We start from the raw sequence: 21905 nt of genomic DNA on the forward strand, positions 1-21905 counted from the left end.
AGAGATAGAAGTTACAATGAAGACAGAAAAAGGAGATGGGAAGATAGTTTATCTTAAGTGAATCTCTGGGATTCATTCCCTGAAGTGGGAGCTAACTTGTGTGATTCAGAGTGGGGGTGGGGGGATTCAGTATTTGTAGTGGGGAGGGGATCCAGGGTGTGGGGGAGGGTGTGTCCTGACTGGGAGGCCTGCTCTCTTTATCTCTTGGAAGTTGGAATGAGGGAGTGGGAGAAACTGGGCGAAAGCTGAATGTAAGAACAATTCCTACACCTCTGAGAAGGTAAAAGTGGCCTGATTCTTCTCTGAGCCTTCAAACTCCAGCATTTGTCATTTTTCCTTTTGGATGAGAGTGTCCTTACTGAAGTTTGAACCCTTACCAGCCCTGCTTTCCCTGCAACCACAGCCTCCCCCCCCTCCCCAATTTCTCCATTCCTGTTTCCAGATCCTGTGGGTCGGTAGGCCTTATTAAGCAGTTGATTGTAAACACAAGCGTGGGATCACTTGCCACAGCCATTCTTTCTTGTCTTAAGCAGTCAGGCTTCCCTTAATTTCTCATGCAATTTTGTTAAAAGATGCCTGTGGCCAGGGGATAGGGAGGGTATAGGGTTGTGGGCAAATCGGTCACATTTGAGGGACTGTTCAGAGGGCAGTTTTCTTTACTTGTAAGAGTACTCTGTTGAATTGCCTAAAAACAGTTGGTAGTCCTGACCCCACATGTCACAGCTTTATCCCATCTGAGCAGTGGGTGGATGTGGTTGCTACGATCTGTGCTCTTCTCCCAAGGAAAACAGTTGTCCAGTTTTCCTGTGGGGGCAAAGTATCTAGTCTCATCTGAAAAGCAGCTCTCCCAACCCCACCCAAGTGATGAGGCATGGGGGTTTCCTGACCCCAAACCTAACATCTTGCTCTCTCTTCCCCTTGGTTCTTCCCTGCCCTTCCCTCCCTACCTCTGCCCATACTGTCAGTGAGGAGAAGGAGGAAGTGACCATGGACACAAGTGAAAACAGACCTGAAAATGAGGTTCCAGAACCCCCCGTGCCTATTGCAGACCAAGTCAGCAATGATGACCGCCCAGAGGGCAATGCTGAAGATGAGGAGAAGAAAGAGGTAAATTTCCAAGCCACCTGTTGGGGTGGGTGGACAGGAGCGGGCCGAGGAGAAAGAGTTAGAACACTTTGGTAATCACTCTTACACAGTGGGATAGCTTAAAGGAGGGGGTAGGCAGATTTGGATCAGGATAGGGCCAAGGGAGAATTCGCTGGTTTAGCAAGGGAGACCCCTTGTGATTGGGACAGGGTTCATTCATTCCTCTTTTTTTGTTGGGGAAGTGCAGTCCAGACTGTTGGAAGTTTGTAACTAAAGGACAAGTCAGTTAATGGCCCTTTATCCAACACCCAGGCCCAGTTTTCCTGCTATCCTCTCAGGCTTCTCCCTGTGGTAACTGTTAGCTTTCCCTCCTTTTTAAAAGCCTGTGGGGGCTCACCGCCATCTAGTGGGCTTTGGTGGTTCTCAGCTGATGAACTGTGCTGAGGAATTTTTGTTCCTCCTCTGCCCTCTAGTGGTCATATCGGAGAGATATAGCTACTTAAGAAGCCCGCACTTGGGGTGATCCCAAAGGCCCCTTCTCCATATATCTCCGACTCCTCTGCTTCCTTTTTTAGCATATATGTTATCTCGTATCCTGCACCCAATTCATGGGGACTCCCCCCATCAGAGCCAGCGAAGTCTTCTTGTCTCTTAAAGTAATAGATAAAGAATTAGCTGGGTTTGGGAGCGGGGTAACAGGATGGGAGGGACTGTCGTGTGTGTAGCCTTTCTTTGGTGTGTGTTGCGGGGGTGGGGGCCGGTGAAAGTGATTTGATGTGCAGAATATTATTTATTACAAGGTCCTTCTTCCCCGTAAAACTTTGTCCAAGTACCTCATGTACGGTAATCCGCCCGTAAAATATAACCCTGCCCAACTGGCCAATCGCTGATGCCGCCTCTTCCTCTGGACCCACCCGCTGCTACTGAGCTGCCCAATCAGAGCCGAGTCTGCTATCCAGGTGTCTTGGCCAGAGGGGGCATGTATATGGGATCCTGTGATGGGCCCCCTTTTGCCTCCCTGCCTTGCTTACATCAGGGGGCCAAGAAGAGCACTGTTCTGGAGAGACTTGTATTGAGAAAGCAAAAAGCATTTGGAAAGGGGTGGACTTGCATCATCTCCCTATTTGGGACACCCCAAGAAGAGCTTGTGTCAGTGCTGGGGCGCCTGTCCACATGCCCTTACCCTTTTGAGGACTGTGGGTTGCCTTGTTTGCTACAGACTGTTGGGATTCCCATCTAGGGCACCAAGATCTCCTAAAGAGTCAATGTCTGTGATCACAGTGCCATGCTGTAAAATACCGAGTGGAGGCTCTCGGCTTAAGCTCTGACGACTAGGAGCCCTGCAGAGAAGTCTAGGGTTTGAGCCCAGGGATTTAATGCTGATGACAGCCAGCCATGTATCACCACTTGCTCATCAGATGGACTTTCCTTTGGTCCCTGTTGTCCATGGTGAAGGGCAGCATGTTGGTTGCTCCAACTTCTCCTCCATCCCTGGAGGCAGGGGTTCATCCATCCACCTGACTGGAAGCACTGTCTCAGCTGGAGTCCCTGAGGAGATGCCACACACAACTCTCAGAAGAAAAGTATTCTGACCTTGCTGCTGAATGTGTGCCAGGTCCTGGGGCTCTCCACCTACTGCCCCCAGGCTGCCTTCATCAGAGGCTCCATGATCCCACTCGGTGAGAGGACCCCTTCCCCATTTACAGGCAGAGGAGAAAGGGACTCTGGAGTCATCACCTGGATTCCAAGTATTGGGTGGTGGTATTGCTGGATCTTGCCACTGGTGGACATAGGGTCCTGCCTGCCTCTCACGATAAAAGGCCAGGACCATTCCTGCTGCTCACAGGCCATCTCATCAGGGACTGCAAGATGATGCCCCTACAGGGCTGGGACTGATGTCTCTGCCCCTTTTCCCCCTGTACCCCTCGCTGAGCCTGGCCACCGCCAGTGAACTGTCTTGACATCATGGAAACTGGGCAGCGTCCCCCCACACGTTTTCCTCCCGCCCCCCCTGCGCCCCTGGGAGGACTCTGGCAGTGCCGTGCTGACCACCACGCCGTGCGCCCACCTTTTTTGCCAACCCAACCCCCCACCAATTGCACAGCGCCTAGCAGGGAGGGCTCATTCTGATTGGACCGGCGGTTGACTAGATACAGTACACAGTGAGGTGCGATTGGCTGAACTGAAGATCCCAGGTGTGAGATGGTACCTGGAACATTTGTCATATTCCTAGTTATTTTCTTCTTTATTTTCTTCCTTTTCTTTTTATTTAATCTTTTATTTGATTATTTTCTCTTTATTTTTCTGATTTCTTTATTGGATTTATTTATTTGGTTCATGTTTTTCCTGTTTTAATTAAGACCTTTTTTTTTCCTTCTTTACTTTTTTTTCTATTCTTTTCTTTTCTTTTCTTTTCTTTTTTTTTTTCCTCACTAACTTACCCATCGAGAGCGGCCCGGCTAGGGGTCAGGTTGGCCCTTAACGGAGACCAAGGAGACTTGGTTAGACGACACAAACGGGGCTGGGGGGTGGATGGGGAAAAGGGATTTCATCAAGAGGGTCCTGCCCTACCCTTTAGAAGGGTGGTAGGTCTTAGTTTTTCCAGAAATAAGCACTGAAATCTGAAAAATACTCTAATCCCCTTTTCTCCCTCTCCCTCTTTTTGCTCTATCCAGGGTCTTTGTCCCACTGAGTGTTGGGGGCAAAAACTTGCTCAAAGGCAGGTTTGGGAGTTTCTGATCCTTGGCAGAGCCCCTAAGGCTTAAGCCTTGGTTGGAGAGGAAACAGTAAGGCTCTGGTAGAGCTCTTTGTAGTGGGTTGAAAAGCCAAGAGGCTCCCTGGGGACAGTTTGACCCTCAAAAAAAAAATAACCTTCCTTTACCAAAGGCACCTTTAAGAGTCTTTATCCTGGCCCTTGGCTCAGGAGCATCCTCTTTGATGGGTCTAGTGCTGCTCTGCCCTGTAGGGGTATGGACAGCCTTAACAGTCTGCTGTCCCAGTAAATCAGAGCCACAGTCCTTGGATGTCAGGCTGGGCCTTGAGAAGAGGAGGCTTACCTTGTTGTAGTGATCATCCCAAAGTTGGTTTTCCTTGCTTCCTCATGTTTTCTGAGAGTTTGCAAGAAGACCTAGGAGGACTAGATGACCCAATTCTGGGCGTATCTGCTTCGTTTTGTCCTCTTGACCCATAGAGACAGTGGAAGAGGACAAGACCTATGCCTTTAAAGGGCTGGGAGGCTCCTGAATTCCTCTTCCAGCTTATTTCTGGTTAAGCTAATACACAGGTGTGGTATGGACTAGATGACTTTCCCCTGCTGTGATGTTTGATTTTATTTTTTTCTCTAACTTGCATTGATTCTGCTTCGTTTTTGCCGTTTGCCGCTTCTGTTTTGGTCTCTGTCTGTCTCTGTGTCTCTCTCTCTCTGTGTCTTTGGAGCCTGTGCTAAGACTGCCCCATCTAACCTCCTTCCCCCCTCTCTGTGGGGTGTGTCTCTTTCTCTTTTTTTTTTTTCCCCCTTTTCTTCTCTATACAGAGCTCGCTGCCCAAATCATTCAAGAGGAAGATCTCCGTTGTCTGTAAGTCTAGCCCCAAATCCCTGATAAAGGTCAGGAGTACCATAAAAATCAGTACATAGAGAAATAGGTTTCCACTCACTCTCAGTGGCATTCTTGGGTCACCCCTTCCCACCCCACTTCCTCCACCCAACGAATCTACGTCGTCTTGGCATATGTAGGGTTCCATTTTGAAATTCAAAACTTCAGATAATCCCTGTCATTTTCCCCAGGTCACATTTCTTTCTTAACTAATGACACTATAAGGTGTCTCACACCTATCTAGCCCTACGTGCATTTTCTCTTTCAGATACCTGAACCCTCAGAACCAGCAGTGGGTTTGAGGGACTCCTCTATAATGTTCATCAGTTTATCCTTTATTCTGAGGGAGTGTCTGAGGAAAGGAGAGTGCTCAAACAGTAACATTTTTAACATTTTCCCAATGAGGAACTCTAAATCGAATAAGTGTAATAGATCTTTGTAACTTAATGTGAAGTCATAGTGTGAAAATGAACCTAAAGCATGATCAGATCCCATCATAGTCTTAAATTTTACTTAGACATCAGTATTACATAGTCTTGTTTTTCTGCATTCCCTGTCCTTCTCAGTCTGTCTTTCCCATGACTTTAGTTATTTCTGCCACTAAAAGTTTAAACTGCTCACCACCCTAGTTAACCATCCCTCTTTGCCTTCAGAGATACAGTAGTTTTTATTGGTCAGAAAGTGGCTCTAGTCCTTTTATTGTTCGCTCTGAAGCATGGTATCCCCAATCCCCAAATACAGTTTCCTTAAGTTACAAACCTTTTACTGAAATTCCAGTCGAAGGCTATCTTTAGGTGTTAATGGTGTGAACCAGCAGAGGACCTAAGACCATCTAACTGTTTGGTCCTATTTCTTGGGGACAGCAGCTACCAAGGGGGTGCCAGCTGGAAACAGTGACACAGAGGGGGGCCAGCCTGGTCGGAAGCGGCGTTGGGGAGCCAGCACAGCCACCACACAGAAGAAACCCTCCATCAGTATCACCACTGAGTCACTCAAGGTGAGGTGGGAGGAGCCAGGGAGGGGAGGATGAGACACATTGAGGTGGGAGTAGACACGGGCCCAGTGTAACGGGGTGGGGGGTATCTGTGTCCCAGAGCCTCATCCCCGACATCAAACCCCTGGCGGGGCAGGAGGCTATTGTGGATCTTCATGCTGATGACTCCCGAATCTCTGAGGATGAGACAGAGCGTAATGGTGATGATGGAACCCATGACAAGGGACTGAAGATCTGCCGGACTGTCACCCAGGTAAGGCTCTTGTACCCAGTGTCAGGGGAGCAGGCAGTGGACTGAGTAGGCTGCCAGGCTAGAGTCCTGGAAGGGAGATCTGCCATCTATGCAGAGGGTTGGGCTAATTGTGATTTTAGGGGTCAGCAGATTACCACATCTGTCCATAATAAAGAAAATTTTATTAGAACAGGGCTATACCATCTCATTTACTCTTATCTCTGGCTGCTTAAGTGCTGTAACGTTCTCCTTGAAGAGTTGCAACAGAGTGTATGACTCACAAGGCCTAAAAATATTTCTCATCTTGACCTATACAGAAAAAATTTGCCCACTCCTGCCTTTGTTTTCCTCATGGCAGAGCTGAGGCATTCATAATCCCCGGATCCAGTGGAGGAGAATGAAATCTTTCTCCTAGTGGAAGGAACATGCTAGGTTGACTGTCCCACCCTCTCAGGAAACCAGAGGTGGAGAAGAATGGGCCAGTTTGATGTTTAAGAGTTCCTCCATTATCTAATACCTTACAGGTAGTTCCTGCAGAGGGCCAGGAGAATGGGCAAAGGGAAGAAGAGGAAGAAGAGAAGGAGCCTGAAGCAGAACCCCCTATACCTCCCCAGGTTTCGGTAGAGGTGGCCTTGCCCCCACCTGTGGAGCATGAAGTAAAGAAAGGTGGGTGAAGCCTGCAGCTCCCTGAATCCCCAGTGCACTTTATTTGGACCTCTCTTAAAGCCTTTAATGTTTCCTGCTTTTTATTCTAGTGTTTTGCATCTCTGTTTTACCTTCCTCTCCTAGTTAGTAAGCTGCTTGAGAGCTAGGTTTGAATCTTTGAATCTCCATAATGAGGAGCTTTGCCTAGATAGTTCCTTTTTTTTTTTTTTTTTAAGATTTTATTTATTTGACAGAGATAGGAGAGCACAAGTTGGCAGAGTGGCAGGGAGAGGGAGAAGCAGGCTTCCTGCCAAGCGGGGAGCCTCGAAACAGACTCGATGCCAGGACCCTGGGTCCATGACCTGAGCTGAAGGCAGACACTTAACTGACTGAGCCAGCCAGGCGCCCTTCCTAGACAGTCCCTGGCACATTGTAAGCCCTCAGCACAGTTGGGTGGAAGAGTGACTGCTTGGTAAGGAGTAAGAGAAAGGCATAGCGGAGGTAAGAGAGCTAGCATTGCTCCCTGCTGAAATCTGTTCCTTTGCTCTTTTTGATAGTGACTTTAGGAGATACTTTAACTCGACGTTCCATTAGCCAGCAAAAGTCTGGTGTTTCCATTACAATTGATGACCCAGTCCGAACTGCTCAGGTGCCCTCCCCACCCCGGGGCAAGATCAGTAACATCGTCCACATCTCCAATTTGGTGAGTCGGAGTCATTTCCCACAGAACAGCCTTGTTCCGTGGTTAAAAGTTTGAGCTTTGCATTCCTGTTACTTCCACTCCTAGATCTGCCAGTTACTCACTTATTGAGTGACTTAATCTTTCACAGCCAGTCTCCTCCTCTGAAAAATGGGGACAAAGTATGAGCCTACAGGGCTGTCTGGAGGATTTACAGAGGGCTTGGCACCTAGTGTCTCCCTTAGTGTTACTGCTCTTCGCTCCTCTCATACTCCCTGCTCTGCACCCACACTCTGAAGTTGTACTTCTGTGCCAGATACTTGGGGAAGCTGAAGACTAGTTACAGGAGTGTTCTTGCCTTCTTCAAGACCTGGAAACTCCATTTTCCTTGGCAGGTGCGCCCCTTCACTTTAGGCCAACTAAAGGAATTGTTGGGCCGGACGGGAACTCTAGTGGAAGAGGCCTTCTGGATTGACAAGATCAAATCTCACTGCTTTGTAACGGTGAGGGGAGGAAGCTGATTTTCTAGGTTGTGGCGTATATTTCCTTTTGTAACCAATGTGGGCAGGTTCAAGGGGGTTGTGGCAAGTGGGAGGGATTGAGGCCTGTTGTGACCCTCTGCCTTCTCCCTTCCTCCACCAGTACTCAACAGTAGAGGAAGCAGTTGCCACTCGCACAGCTCTACATGGGGTCAAATGGCCCCAGTCCAATCCCAAATTCCTTTGTGCAGACTACGCCGAGCAAGATGAGGTAAGAAACCTAGGGAAAGGAAGGAGGAGAGGGGCAGGGAAGGCCATTATCTGCTAGAATCCAGCTGAGATCCTGGCCAAACCTGCAGTCACTGAGATTCCTTTCCCTCTTCTCCCTACCCCTTGGTTCCTTTCGTTGGACCAAGGGGCTCCAAAATCTGTCTGCCCTGATACCTGGGCTCCTTCAGTGGGAGTGTTATCCTCTCCATCCTGACTGTCCTTGTCCCTCCTCTACCCACAGCTGGATTATCACCGGGGCCTCTTGGTGGACCGTCCCTCTGAAACTAAGACAGAGGAGCAGGGGGTACCACGGCCCCTGCACCCCCCGCCCCCACCCCCAGCCCAGCCACCACAGCACCCCCGGGCAGAGCAGCGGGAGCAGGAGCGGGCGGTGCGGGAACAGTGGGCAGAGCGGGAACGGGAAATGGAGCGGCGGGAGCGAACTCGATCAGAGCGTGAATGGGATCGGGACAAAGTTCGAGAAGGGCCCCGTTCCCGATCACGGTCCCGTGACCGCCGCCGCAAGGAACGTGCGAAGTCTAAAGAAAAGAAGAGTGAGAAGAAAGGTACTTAGCTGTGGGGACACACATACCTGCTAGTAGGTGGGAAAGGAACCCAAATGGGATGGGACACAGGGTCATAGGGCATAAGGTCTGACTCCCTTTCTTCCACCTCAGAGAAAGCTCAGGAGGAACCACCTGCCAAGCTGCTGGATGACCTTTTCCGTAAGACCAAGGCAGCTCCCTGCATCTACTGGCTCCCGCTGACTGACAGCCAGGTGAGTGCCCACTTCATGCTCCACTCCGAGTAGCAGCCAGGCCTCGCAGCGGTGCAAGGAGATGCACTTGACTACTGGCATGCTTAGGGCCCAGGTATCGGCATAGGATAATAAGGGAAGAAACGATGCATCAAGGTAAGGTAGTTTGAAGAACCAGATGACTACGCCACAGAGAAGCCAAACCTGAGAGTGTGAAGGTCAACATGAAAACAGGAACTGGGTTTGTGCATCTAGGAAGCTGACTGTGCCGACCATCCTTGGAAATTGGTTTCAGCTAGCTGAGAAACCATTTCTTTGCTTTTCTGTTTCTAGGATTTTTTGCCCTTTTTTTTTCAATTTTTATTTATTTAGTAAGTAGTCTATACGGCAAATGTAGGGCTCAAGAACAAGAATTGCATGCCCTTCCAACTGAGCCAGCCAGGCAGCCCTAGGATTTTTTGCTTTTTAAATTTAAGTTTCTTTGTAATGAGCCTTTTTGGGAATTTGAGGCTGGTGTACTCCACTGAAGGGAAAAGTAGTTTGTTCACATCTGAGTAGCTAAGGAAATATCAGAGGCGGGGCATGGGGCATGGATGGTGCCCGCTGCCTATCGTGGTTGTAAAAGGCGAACACTTGGAGGGATTAGGCCCAGAGACAAAGATGTGATTGCTGACAACCCCGTTTCTGCTTAACGGCAAAGCTGGCAATGATCCTGAGCTAGGTCAGGGTCAAGGGACATACAGACAAAGCAGGACTGGCGTGAGTGGGGCTGAGATCCCTCTTCTCTGCCTTTGCTGCCTGCTGCAGATTGTTCAGAAGGAGGCAGAGCGGGCTGAACGGGCCAAGGAACGCGAGAAACGGCGAAAGGAGCAAGAAGAGGAAGAGCAAAAGGAGCGGGAGAAGGAAGCAGAACGGGAACGCAACCGACAGCTGGAGCGGGAGAAGCGTCGAGAGCACAGCCGAGAGAGGGACAGGGAGCGAGAGAGGGAAAGGGAGCGTGACAGGGGTGATAGGGAGAGGGAGAGGGAGAGGGACCGGGAGCGAGGCAGGGAGAGGGACCGCAGAGATACCAAGCGCCACAGCAGGAGCCGGAGTCGGAGCACACCTGTGCGGGACCGGGGTGGGCGCCGCTAGCCAGGAACACACGAGGGAGAGCTGCAGGCATCAGCCACCCTGCCCTGGGGGGTTCGAGGCCACAGAGGGATAGGTACAATCTCCACCACCCTAGAACCAGGGGTCTTTCACACCATTTACCCAGTGCTCACGTATGGCTGCCACCTGTCCCCACATACCAAATGGAGCAGTGGCTGTCTTTCCCCCACAAAGCCGCACCCCCATAACCTATCTCTTGGGAGTTAGCCCTCTCCTCCCTCTCATTTCCCATTGTTGAGTCTGAGAGGGAAGAGCTAGGTTAGGAATGGAGGTGGTTGGCCCCCGAGGTGGGGAACAGCTAGGAGCCCCAGACCTCTCATTTTTCCTCCATCCTGCTCACCACCTCCTTTGGGTACTCACAACCCCCTCTTGGGAACAGCCGGGGCCAGGAGACTGGGTCACCTATGAGCTGAATCAGCATCTCCTCCTGAGTCCCAGGGCCCCTGCAGTTCCCAGTCTCTTCTGTCCTGCAGCCCTTGCCTCCTGCCCACCGGTTCCACTTTATATCCACCTTTTCCTTTTGTTCAATTTTTATTTTTATTTTTTTTATTATTAAATGATGTGGTCTATTGAAAAATAATAAAAATCTGACTTAGTTTTAACTAGTGTGTGTGACTGGCTTTCCTTGGGCAGGGCCTGGGGGATAGCCAAACTGAACTGAAAAGGACGGCTCAGCGCTGAGGCACCATTGCTTTCGCTCCATACCCTCGTTTAGGCAGGCTGCTGCTTCCTGGAGCAGGAAATTCCCACCCTCCATCTCTGTCTTGGTCTATCCGCTTCACCACAGAGCGTCTTCCCACCAATCCCACCCCCAGGAGGCCAGAGGGGAAGGCCCCTGGGAAGAGGAGGGTCCCAGACCAGGTTCCCAGTCCCAGGTTAGAGGCGTTTAGTCACCTGCTCGCCACCTACAAGACGCCTCCCACAGCGGCCGCCAGGGGGCAGCAGCCACTCGCTCAGTGGGAGCCTGTAAATGAGCTTCCCAAAAAGGTTCCACTCCCCACCGCCGCCCCCTCCCACTGCTGCCGTGCCTCGGTCCCTGACCTGCTCCCTGGGCCCAGTCTGCGGACTCCCTGGACCCTTCGGCCGGCCTTAAGCGCTCCCCAGTCGGCCGGCTGTGGTGCCGCGCACCGGGTCCCCAAATGCCGCCTCCTTGCGGCCGGGGTCCACAGCAGCCCCAGACGCTGCCCCAGGAGCTGGAGCCCGGCCTCTCTGCAGCCGGCGCCTATTCCCCGCCTCGCCGCGCGCTCGCCTTTCGACCCGCGGCGGGGACGTGCGGGGACGCTCGGCGCTCCCGGTTGCACCCTCCCCTCCAGACCTTCGGAGACGGCCTGGCGCCGGGGCCTGGAAGTCCTCCCGCCCGAGTGCCCCGCCGGGCGCTGCGGGCACGGCCCGGGAGGGGCGCCGCATCTGTATGCGCCCGGCGGCCAGGGAGCGCCGCCCCCGCCCCCGCCGCGCGGGCCCGGGCTGGCCGGGGAGGGTCGGAGGCTGGGCTCTCTCCCGCGCGCCGCGGAGCCGCCTCGCTCCTCCGCAGGCGGAGCCTCCTTCCCCCGCCCCCTCCGTCTCGCTCCCTTGTTCTCGCCGGGGCCGCTCAGACCTGCAGCGGAGCCGCGGCGCCCGCTCGGATCGGCTCGGGGCTGCGCCCCTGGGACCCGGCGAAGGGGGCTGGCGGGAACGCTCCCCGCCGGCCTGGGCCCCTCGGCACTGTCAGGTAAGGGCGCCTGTCCCGGAGCCCGGGGTCGGGAACCCGCGGAGGGGCAGCAGGGGGCCCGCAGCCTGCGGGTGTCTTAAGAGCGGTGCGCTCCGCGGCTGGGAGCCCACTGCCCGTTCCCTTCTCCCGCGCTCTACCTCTTTCCCTTCTTCCCTCGCACCTCTATCCCTCCTTTCCCCATTTTCCTCTTCCTGGGTTTCTCTTCACCCTCATTCTCTCTGCCTGTTTGCCTCCTCTGCCCCTTCCCTCTCCTTCTTGCCCTGTCTTTTCTTCACACCCTCTTCCTCTTTGCCGTTTCCTTATCCTACCTTTCCTTTCCTGTCTTTCTCTTTGCCTTTTCCCGCTCTCCTTTCCTTCCCCCGTCCCTTCCCCTCTCGCCTCCTCTTTCCTTGCCTCTATCCAGTTTCCCACTCCTCCAGCCCTTTCCTCGCCTCGTCCCGCCTCCCGCTCAGTCCCCGGCTTCCCTCTTCCCCCGGGAGGCAAAGGACTGGCAGGTGTGTGTCTGCTCTGGGGGAGGAGGGGCAGCAGCCACAGCTACCTGAGGGGTCCCCCCAGGAGGAGAGGGAGGAGACAGCAGTGGGAAGGGTCCTCTCTCTGGCTCCATTCCTGAACCCCCTCCTGGCTGCCCCCTGTCTCAGATTGAAGTTCCAGAGGCCTGCTCTGATCCCCTGCTGCTGAGGGTTGCCCCCCACCTGCCCATCACTTGCAGAAAACCCCTCTGCCACCCACCCTCACCATTCCCAAACCTATTACCTATGACTCCTCTCTGCCTGTCAGACACTCAGGCTGCCTCCTTTGATCTCTCTCCTTGTGTCTCTTGCTGCCATTCTGTCTCGGTCTGTGCCGGACAGTGCCTGAGTCTGGGTCTCACCATCACTAACACTGAGTCTGTAGTCTCTGCTCTCCTCTCTCAGCCTCCTGGCCCTGCCCCCAGCTCTACACCCTCTTCTTTTGGATTTGGGGCCCCCCCACTCCTCAGGAGCCCAGTCCCCCTTCAAGGACTTCAGCTGGCAGTGTGGGCTGGGGGCAGGTTCGGGAGAGGTGGGGTTCCCAGTGGAGGAAGGACTTTCACAGTCTCTCAACCCTAAGGCTGCACCCCTTCTCCTAGCTCAGCCTGACCCCAGACACCCTGAGACCACACCTCCATGAGTCCCAGCCCCTGGATTTTAAGCCCTTTCCCTGGTAGTCCCCAATGCCTCCAGCCCCCCGGGGTGCATGGCCAACCTGGAATAACAGGGGCCAGATCTGGGGTTCCAAACCTACCCTGCACCTCCCCTCCTGTTTTCTCCCCTCACTTCTCTACTCAGAGTTGACTGGTCAGAGATTTATCAGCTTGTAGGGCTGGAGGTGAATACAGGCAGAGCCTGGGTGGAGGGAAGGATCAGACTGTCTGCTCTGTCTCAGTCTGGGTTCTGGGCAGTGGGGTGTCTGGTTCCTTGGAGGTCTGATCTTCAGCCTCTAACTTTGGTTGGGGGACAGGGAAAGTTAAGGGTTTCCCTGACCCTGAACAGCTACCTGCCCTACAGGTGTGGATCCATGGGGTAGCCCCAACGCGTCTGCCCTTCTGGCCCAGCTGGCTCATGCCTCAGTACCCGGGGACAGCGACCAGAGCCCTAGCTGGAGCCCAAACATGTGGGGCCTGGTGAGGCTCCTGCTGGCCTGGCTAGGTGGCTGGGGCTGCATGGGGCGCCTGGCAGCCCCAGCCCGGGCCTGGGCAGGGTCCCGGGGGGCCCCAGGACCAGTGCTGCTGCGGAACCGAAGGAGCTGGGTGTGGAACCAGTTCTTTGTCATTGAGGAATATGCGGGTCCAGAGCCTGTCCTTATTGGTAAGGTAAGGACCAGCCCTCCCCAGGTCTGCCCTGACTCTCGAGGCCCTTAGGCCCAATCCTGCAACTTCATCACTTCTTCAATGACCTTGGTCCCTCAGGACTCCCAACACTCCACCCAGTCATAGACCTAGACTCTTTAACCTTTCTGTCCCCATGCTTGGAACCTGCTGCCGTTTTTCCCTGACCCCTACAGCTGCACTCGGATGTGGACAGGGGCGAGGGCCGCACCAAGTACCTGCTGACCGGGGAGGGGGCAGGCACTGTATTTGTGATTGATGAGGCCACAGGCAATATCCATGTCACCAAGAGCCTGGACCGGGAGGAGAAGGCACAGTACGTGTTGCTGGCCCAAGCTGTGGACCGAGCCTCCAACCGGCCTCTGGAGCCCCCGTCAGAGTTTATCATCAAGGTGCAAGACATTAATGACAACCCACCTATCTTTCCGCTCGGGCCCTACCACGCCACAGTGCCTGAGATGTCCAATGTCGGTGAGTACCCCAACTCTGACCATCCCAGATGCCGTCTCCTGGAGCACCCTCACCTCTCCTTCCCGCGTTGCTCTCGTGTCTGGGTCCCCCTCATTTGCTGTTCTTTCCCACCTGGCCCTGCCCCTGCTGAGTGGGGTGCCGGGATCCCCCACAGGGACATCAGTGATCCAGGTGACTGCTCATGATGCCGATGACCCCAGCTACGGGAACAGCGCCAAGCTTGTGTACACCGTGCTGGATGGACTGCCTTTCTTCTCTGTGGACCCCCAGACTGGTGAGGCTAGAGCTCAGAGCCTCGTAGGGCAGCCATGCGAACAGGCACCCACTGACCCGTCGTCTCTCCCTAGGAGTGATACGGACAGCCATCCCCAACATGGACCGGGAGACGCAGGAGGAGTTCTTGGTGGTGATTCAGGCCAAGGACATGGGCGGCCACATGGGGGGGCTGTCGGGCAGCACGACGGTGACAGTCACCCTCAGCGATGTCAACGACAACCCCCCCAAGTTTCCTCAGAGTAAGGGGCCAGTGCTGTTCCCAGAGCCGTCCTTTGCCTGCCCCCACCCCCTACAGCCTCCAGAGAAGCTTTCCCTCCCCACCCTTCCCCAGCCAGACCCCAAGAGAAGGAAGGAAGTACTGGGAGAAGGAGGAGGGCTGGGGACCTAAGATGTCTCCCCTCCGTCCCCACTCAAGGCCTATACCAGTTCTCTGTGGTGGAGACGGCTGGGCCAGGCACCCTGGTGGGCCGGTTGCGGGCCCAGGACCCAGATCTGGGGGACAACGCCCTCATGGCCTACAGCATCCTGGATGGAGAGGGGTCTGAAGCCTTCAGCATCAGCACTGACTCCCAGGGTCGAGACGGGCTCCTCACTGTCCGCAAGGTTAGCCTCCTGTCTGCTAACACTTACTCATACTGCCTCTTGCCCCATGAGGCTCCCTTCTAACTGGTCTGGAACAGACTTGGGACCACTGCATTGAAGCTTAGAGATCACGGTTATCTCATCCTCTTTCAGATGAGGGACTGGGGCGAGCAAGTGGGAAAGCCTGACTCAGGACTATTCGTGTAGCCCATCTATGATGGAGGTGGGGCAGACCTAGCGTCCCAGGCTAAGTAATCTGCCTCACCATGGCTATTGCCCCTCGGTGCCTACATCTCCTCTCAGGAGGGTGGAGCACTGGATACTGGGGAGGGGTCCTTTCAACTTCCAGGAGCTGGGGCCTGCCCTGGTCTCCATGTGCCTCAGTCACTCCACCTCCTCTCCCCATAGCCCCTGGACTTCGAGACCCGGCGCTCTTATTCCTTCCGCGTGGAGGCCACCAACACCCTCATTGACCCAGCCTACCTGAGGCGAGGGCCCTTCAAGGACGTGGCCTCCGTGCGCGTGGCTGTGCAGGACGCCCCAGAGCCGCCTGCCTTCACCCAGGCTGCCTATTACCTGGCAGTGTCTGAGAACAAAGCTCCCGGGACGCTGGTGGGCCAGGTCTCAGCAGCGGACCTGGATTCCCCAGCCAGCCCGATCAGGTGAGCTGGGGCGGGGCAGGGGAAGGGCTGAGCCTCAGGGGAGGAGCCCAGTGGCAGGCTATTCCCACCAAGGTTGGGCACCTCCTGGCAGAGGTCTCCCTCCCTGCAGGGCTGAGGGCCTGGGAAGGCCTGGAGGACGCGGCTAGCTCCGCCCCCCCAGCTCCACCCATCCCTCTGGGAGGATAGCAGTGGCGCCTCCCAGTGGCGGTGCAAGCAGATGCAAGCTCATCTGATGTGCGTTTTTGCTGAATGGCTGGCTACCACAACTGGTCACTCCCTTGGCGCTGCACACTTTACCCACTTGGGAACATTCAGTTCTCACAACGGGCCTGTGAAGTGAACACGGTCGTCCCCAGTCGTTTTAGAGGCCAGGCCCAGACAGCTTAAGTTCCTTGCCCAAGGTCACACAGTCAGGAAGCAGCAGAGCTGGGACTCCAATCCAGATTTGTCTGCCTTGAGAAGAGCCGCTCTTCCCACCTTTCAGCATCCCGGCCATGGCACTCCCATCTTGGTTGAGTAAACAGAGGTTAAACGATTCACCCAAGGTCACACAGCTGGTCTGAGGCAGAGGTGTCTCTGGATCTCTAGAATAGAGCCCAAAAGTCAGAAAGACAGGCTGTTTATCCCCTTCCACCTCTTTCAGTCGCTCCCCCACCAGGAAACCCAGTCCCCCTGAGTCTTAGGACCGGTGTTTAATGTCCATAACTTCCCCAAGCCATTTGTCTTTTAAGGGGACCCTAATGTGAATCATGGCTCTGGGTACCCTGGGCATGCTCAGCCCGGTGAGCTCGGGCCCTCTGCCCAGAAGAGCCAAGAGGCCAGCAAGACAAACAGAAGGGAGGGAGGCCTAGCTGCAAGCTCCAGTGCTGCCCACAGATCAGATCAGCCTCCGCTCCATCTTCCCCAGATACTCCATCCTCCCCCACTCGGATCCAGAGCGCTGCTTCTCCATCGAGCCTGAAGACGGCACCATCCGCACAGTGGTGCCTCTGGACCGCGAGGCTCGCGTCTGGCACAACCTCACGGTCTTGGCCACGGAGCTCGGTGAGGAGTCCCGGACCTCCAGGAGACAGGGAAGGCAGCAGGCGCCTGGCAGAGGAGCTGTCCCTGAGTGGGGAAGGGGGAGGCAGTCACTGCCACCAGGCCTCACCAGTGTACAGGGCTGCCTTCCCAGCCTGGATCACCACTGCCAGGCAGGCTTCCTGGTCTCTGAGGCTGGGCTGGCCTGGGCGCAGTGATCTGTCTGTGTATTGCCCTGACTTTAAATTCACTCCCATACCTGACTTTCCCCAACTGGGAAACCTCAAATTACTCCTGAGTCCTGGGAAACCCCAATCTGCACCCTGGCAGACCCTGCCATCCCCGCTGTCTGTTTCAGGCTGAAGCCAGGGTGGGGCTGGGCCCCTCCTCCGGAGGCTGACTGGAGGGGTTCTTCCAGCAGCCCCTCCACGGGATGCCCTGCAGAGAGCCCCCAAGGCAGGGGAGAGGGCCCGCTCCTGCCTCTGTCAGCCACCAGTTGACAGCAGCATGCTTTGGCTGTCTATGGGCTGCCATGGCCTGTGGAGGCAGGGACACCTCCCTTCCCTGTGAGAACCTCCCCTTATCACTCCTGCTCACACCCCAGGGCCTCCTGCATTTGCCTTCTGTGTCCTGTCTCTGGGAACTGTCCTTGTGCGCATGAGATGTTTGTACAGGGCAGCGAAGAGCTTTATGTATGTGCACATGTGAGTGCAAACCTACATGTGTGTGTAATTCCATGTGTGTAACAGTTCATATATACCCACACGTATTTGTGTGTGTAGTTGAGCAGATAGAATATTTGTGCGAATGTGTGATTAGAGGTATATAAGGATTGGTACAGGTGGCTGTTTGTAGATATCGTTTTGTGTATGTGAGTGTTCGTGGACAAAGAATTTATGACTTATTGTATACCAAGTACTGTTCTACTGTGTATACATTAGTACCAAATGTGGATCGCTTAATGTAATCACCGTCACAGCTTTAGGAGGGAGGTACAATTACTTCCCCACTCGAAAATAAGGAGACTCGGACAAAGATAAGTTAAGTAGCTGCCCAAGGTCATGCTGCTGTGAAGGGGCAGAGTGCGAGACCCTATGAGGCTATGGAGTCAGAGCACTTATCCCTGCCACCATGTTACCTCTTATGTGTAGAAGATCATGTTTATGGCCCCGTCGCTGTGTGTTACGTGGCGTTGCATGCATGTCTGTCATGTGAATGTCCCTGTGTGTATGCAGTGTTTAGAGTTGCCTGTGTATACATTGCTAGCCGTGTGTGTGTGTGTGTGTGTGTGTGTGTGTAGGTGTGTGTTTCCCTCTCTGTCTTCTCACCCTCCCACCAAATCCTGCTCTCCAGCAAACCCTAAGATCAACTAGCAGGCCTAAGACCCTTATTGCAGAGAAGGGATGGAGCCCTGAACCCTTAGCCAGAGAGCCCACGCAAGCCTCCCTTGCACAGGCTGGGACCTTGGCCCTCTCCCTGGGGCCAGCCAGCTCTCTCCCGACCTGGGAGAGGACTAAAGAGTCTGGGAGGCTCAGCCAGGAGAAGTGAGCACCAGTCTGGGCAGGGATACCCATCTTCCATTCTTCCTTGGATGGCATTGGCAGTGAGGGGCAAGTCGGTGATGACAGGGAACAACCTGATGAAGGGTTGCATGAAGAAGAGGGCCTGTGTCTGGCTGTGGCCCAGGCTGGCCTGGCTCCCCAAGGCCAAGTCTAAGTGCTACTCATGGCTATACCGTAGCCTTCCTACTGCTGATGGGGCATGTGTGTTTGTGTGTCTGTCTGTCTGTCTCGTGGGTGCTATGTATGAAAATGCATACTCTCGACCCTGGGTGGGGGGTGACACTGAATGCACGGTGTGTATCCAACACCCACTCCGTGTATGTTGTATTTGTTGTAAATGTTGAGTGTACATCGAATATGTGGTATGAATGCGTTTGTTTCATGACTGTGGCCTGCATGCATCCTGTATGCACCTTCTGTCCGCCTTTCATTTATGGCACATGTATGCCTGTCCCGGGTGCTCCGCGTCCCCATGGAATGTACCTTCTGCACTGCACTTATCTTGGCTCCCACCTGAATGTTGTCGTATACTCTTGGTGTTGTTCCCTTCGTCTCACACCATTTGCCCCATGTGTGTCCACGTGATGCATGTGTATGCTGGGCGCTACACGGGGCATCTGTGCCCACACACCGTGCATGCTGTGTGTCAACTACTGTGTGTGTCATGTTCTGGCTTCAGACAGCTCCGCACAGGCCTCCCGTGTGCAAGTAGCCATCCAGATCTTGGATGAGAACGACAACGCCCCCCAGCTGGCTGAGCCCTATGACACCTTTGTGTGTGATTCAGCAGTCCCCGGCCAGGTGAGCCGCTGCGGCAGAGGGCTCGGGACTTTAAGACCTCCCAGTGCCCACTCCATACAAGGCCTATCTTCTTTTTCCCAGTTGATTCAGGTCATCCGGGCCCTGGACAGAGATGAGGTGGGCAACAGTAGCCGTGTCTCCCTTCAAGGTCCTCTGGGCCCTGATGCCAACTTCACTGTCCGTGACAACCGAGGTGGGTGGCCTCCCTGCTCTCCTGCTCCCCTACCACCCCCTAGCCTGGTCTGCCTCACTGCCGCCCCCACATTTGGGCCCTCCACCTGATAGAAGGTAGATGTGGATGTGCACACATTTGCTCTTTGCCAATCCTCCCAATGGGCAGCTGTCTCCCTGGGCGGCGCCCACCCTACTGAGACCATGTCTCAGGAAGGGGCCCCACACCTTCCCTCTCCCACAGATGGCTCCGCCAGCCTGCTGCTGCCCTCTCGCCCTGCTCCGCCCCGCCAGGCACCCTATCTGGTTCCCATAGAACTGTGGGACTGGGGGCAGCCAGCCTTGAGCAGCACCGCCACAGTGACTGTCAGCGTGTGCCGCTGCCGGCCCGATGGCTCGGTGGCTTCCTGCCGGCCCGAGGCTCAGCTCTCACCGGCCGGGCTCAGCACTGGGGCCCTGCTTGCCATCGTCACCTGTGTGGGCACCCTGCTTGGTGAGTCGGGCCACCTCGGAACATCAACGTGGGGTCTGAGCCTGCAGGGGGTTGAGAGAGGGGCCAGGTCCCTGGATCTGGGGAAGTCCCCCCCTTGGTATTGAAGGAAGCCCCATGCCTAGATTTTCCCACTCCCTTGTGTGTCCAAGAGAAGAGCTCTGGCCTCACGTCCCTGACATTACCAACCCACAATGCTAGCCAGAAGCCTTAAAAAACATTTACTGAAGCCTGACTGGGCGGCATGTGGTGCCTGGCACATCACTTGTGCTAGTTCGGATTCATCCTTTCAACAGCTCTAAGGGGGGAATTCATTTTCCCTGTTATCTACACAAGCCCTCTAAGGGTCAAAGAGGTTCAGAGAAGTGAAGCAACTTCCCATAGTCACCCGTCAAGTGCAGGGTGAAGTCAGGCTCCAGATGAGGCTTGCCAGGTGTCAAACCCAGGTCTTACCACCCCGGGCCACACTGTCTCCTCTGTCTCCCAACCTGCGCATGGTCCAGAAAGGAAGCAGGCCACCGTGCTCCCGGGGACCCCGCAGACTCAGCGGGCCTGTGTGCGCCTCTCTCCCAGCCCTGGTGGTGCTCTTCGTGGCCCTGCGGCGGCAGAAGCAGGAAGCACTGATGGTGCTGGAGGAGGAGGACGTCCGTGAGAACATCATCACCTATGACGACGAGGGTGGCGGCGAAGAGGACACGGAGGCCTTCGACATCAGCGCCCTGCAGAACCCCGACGGGGCAGTCCCGCCGAATCCCGGGCCACCAGCGCGCCGCGACGTCCTGCCCCGGGCCCGGGCACCCCGCCAGCCCCGGCCCCCTGGGCCCGCCGACGTGGCGCAGCTCCTGGCGCTGCGGCTCCGCGAGGCGGACGACGACCCCAGTGTGCCGCCCTACGACTCCGTGCAGGTGTACGGCTACGAGGGCCGTGGCTCCTCCTGCGGCTCGCTCAGCTCCCTGGGCTCGGGCAGCGAGGCGGGGGGCGCCCTCGGCCCCGCCGAGCCGCAGGACGACTGGGGGCCGCTCTTCCGCACCCTGGCTGAGCTGTACGGGGCCAAGGAGCCCCCGACCCCCTGAGAGCGGGCCCCAGCCCTGCCCGCTGCAGTGGGGCACCCCTCATAGGCCCTCTGAGTGAGCCCCACGCCCTGGGCTCCAGGCAGGCGGCAGCAGCCTGGGGGCGAGCCCCCCAGGCCTCCTCTCCTCCCGGTGTCCCTCTTCCCAGCTTCCCCAGGGCAACCTCCTTCTTACCTCCCTTCTCCCAAGTCGTTAGTTTGTCTCCCTCCAGGGATCTCTGTCTTTCTGTAACACTCTCCTGTCTGGGTCTGGATTGTGTGGTTCGACTCTCAATCTGTTCCTTCACTGTGATTCCACTCTCTCCGTGACTCTGTTTTTGTCTGCCCGATTCTAAATCTCTCCCACACCCTCTTTCTGTCTCCCTTGCCCACACACATGCTCTGTGTCTGTCTCCTGCACACATCTGCCTGCATTCTCTCCGGTCCCTGTGACTGGCTTTTCAGTTATTTCTGTTGTCCATCCCAAAAAACAAGAGAAACTTCCAGCCACTGCTGCCCACCCTCCTGCAGGGGGATCTTTGGCCCCAGGTCAGTGCCCCTAATTAAGGGGGAGGAGGGAGCAGAGGGATGGCCTGAAGCCCTCCTCCACTCACTGCCTAGAACCCCTGGCTCTCCTGTCTTTACAGACCTGCCCGCATGGTTCCATCCATCACTCATGGCCTCATCCTGGCTCCACTGGCCTCCAGCAGAGAGAGGGTGCCAGCCCACCTCCCAGGGCAAGAGCTCCAGCCCCCCACACAGCCGCCTCCCTGGAGCTCTGCGCAGCTGTTGGCCTGCCCTGGGCATCCCAGCTCTGGGCATTGTCCTGTGTGCTTCCCAGCCCCAGGGGGAGGGGAGGGGAAGGAAAGGAAAGAGGGAGGCAGCTGGGGAAGGGGAAAAAGGGAGGAAGGGGAGGGGCCTCCATCTCTAATTTCATAATAAACAGACACTTTATTTTCTAAAGCTGGAGCCCTGTTTCCAGTTCTGCATGTGGGTTTCTGTGCAGAGCTTCTCTATGCCAAAGGGTGGAAGGAGAGGCCTGACCCAACCCTGCTGGTTCCTTTCTTCTTTGTGGGGCAGTTCACTGCTTTATTTTTTGGGAGGGCAGTCCACTCAAGTCCCTCTAGTCTGAGGAGGGAGTAAGTACCCCCCACTGTGACTCTCCTGTTCCTTGCTGGTCTCAAAATGTCCAAGGGAATTAAGGGGATTGGCCAGAGGGGAGGGTGGCAAGGAGAGGTTGGAGTGAGAGCTCCTGAGAAGAGAGGGGGAGAGATAAAAGACTAAGAGAGGAAGCTGGCTTTTAGACTAGGAAAGCCTGTCTGTGCCAGGTGGGAGAGGGTGGGCCGGGCTGAGATGGCATAGTCACTCTGATTCTGGGCCC

At 55.3% G+C, this 21905-nt stretch overlaps 2 protein-coding genes across 16 annotated transcripts in view; both read left to right on the forward strand.

The window, feature by feature from the left end:
* ACIN1 (apoptotic chromatin condensation inducer 1) overlaps window positions 1-10489 on the forward strand; it is a gene marked incomplete at its 5' end in the record, with an annotated part of 34839 nt that extends 24350 nt beyond the window's left edge. For 3 of the 10 annotated variants that reach the window (XM_082734600.1, XM_082734603.1, XM_082734598.1), the window contains 11 exons: window positions 966-1107; window positions 4619-4661; window positions 5546-5676; window positions 5810-5926; window positions 6430-6571; window positions 7108-7253; window positions 7625-7732; window positions 7872-7979; window positions 8220-8544; window positions 8656-8756; window positions 9543-10489. In XM_082734600.1, coding sequence (XP_082590726.1) covers window positions 966-1107; window positions 4619-4661; window positions 5546-5676; window positions 5810-5926; window positions 6430-6571; window positions 7108-7253; window positions 7625-7732; window positions 7872-7979; window positions 8220-8544; window positions 8656-8756; window positions 9543-9869 — 1690 coding nt within the window. In that variant the 3' untranslated portion in view covers window positions 9870-10489. Of the gene's footprint in view, window positions 1-965; window positions 1108-4618; window positions 4662-5542; window positions 5677-5773; window positions 5927-6429; window positions 6572-7107; window positions 7254-7624; window positions 7733-7871; window positions 7980-8219; window positions 8545-8655; window positions 8757-9542 lie in introns of all 10 variants that reach the window. The other 7 variants (XM_082734597.1, XM_082734605.1, XM_082734606.1 and 4 more) reach the window with 3 other exon arrangements.
* A 778-nt stretch (window positions 10490-11267) lies between these two features.
* CDH24 (cadherin 24) lies at window positions 11268-21487 on the forward strand. Of its 6 annotated transcripts, none has more exons than XR_014312773.1 (13): window positions 11268-11595; window positions 13122-13426; window positions 13732-13912; window positions 14067-14186; window positions 14260-14427; window positions 14604-14791; window positions 15179-15432; window positions 16340-16476; window positions 18694-18815; window positions 18897-19008; window positions 19231-19479; window positions 19980-21073; window positions 21172-21487. XR_014312773.1 is itself a non-coding variant. In XM_082734607.1 (12 exons), the coding sequence occupies exons 2-12, from the start codon at window positions 13226-13228 to the stop codon at window positions 20547-20549; spliced, it is 2346 nt and encodes a 781-aa protein (XP_082590733.1). In that variant the 5' UTR covers window positions 11297-11595; window positions 13122-13225; the 3' UTR covers window positions 20550-21487. The 6 variants fall into 6 exon arrangements, 2 of the variants coding, with proteins under 2 accessions (XP_082590733.1, XP_082590734.1); XR_014312774.1 differs by having other exon boundaries at window positions 11271-11595; window positions 13618-13912; XR_014312775.1 differs by having other exon boundaries at window positions 11297-11595; window positions 13618-13912; window positions 20050-21073.
* The last annotated feature ends 418 nt before the right edge of the window (window positions 21488-21905 follow it).

Source organism: Mustela nivalis, assembly GCF_964662115.1.
Source record: "Mustela nivalis genome assembly, chromosome: 6".
In the NCBI taxonomy this organism is placed as follows: domain Eukaryota; kingdom Metazoa; phylum Chordata; class Mammalia; order Carnivora; family Mustelidae; genus Mustela; species Mustela nivalis.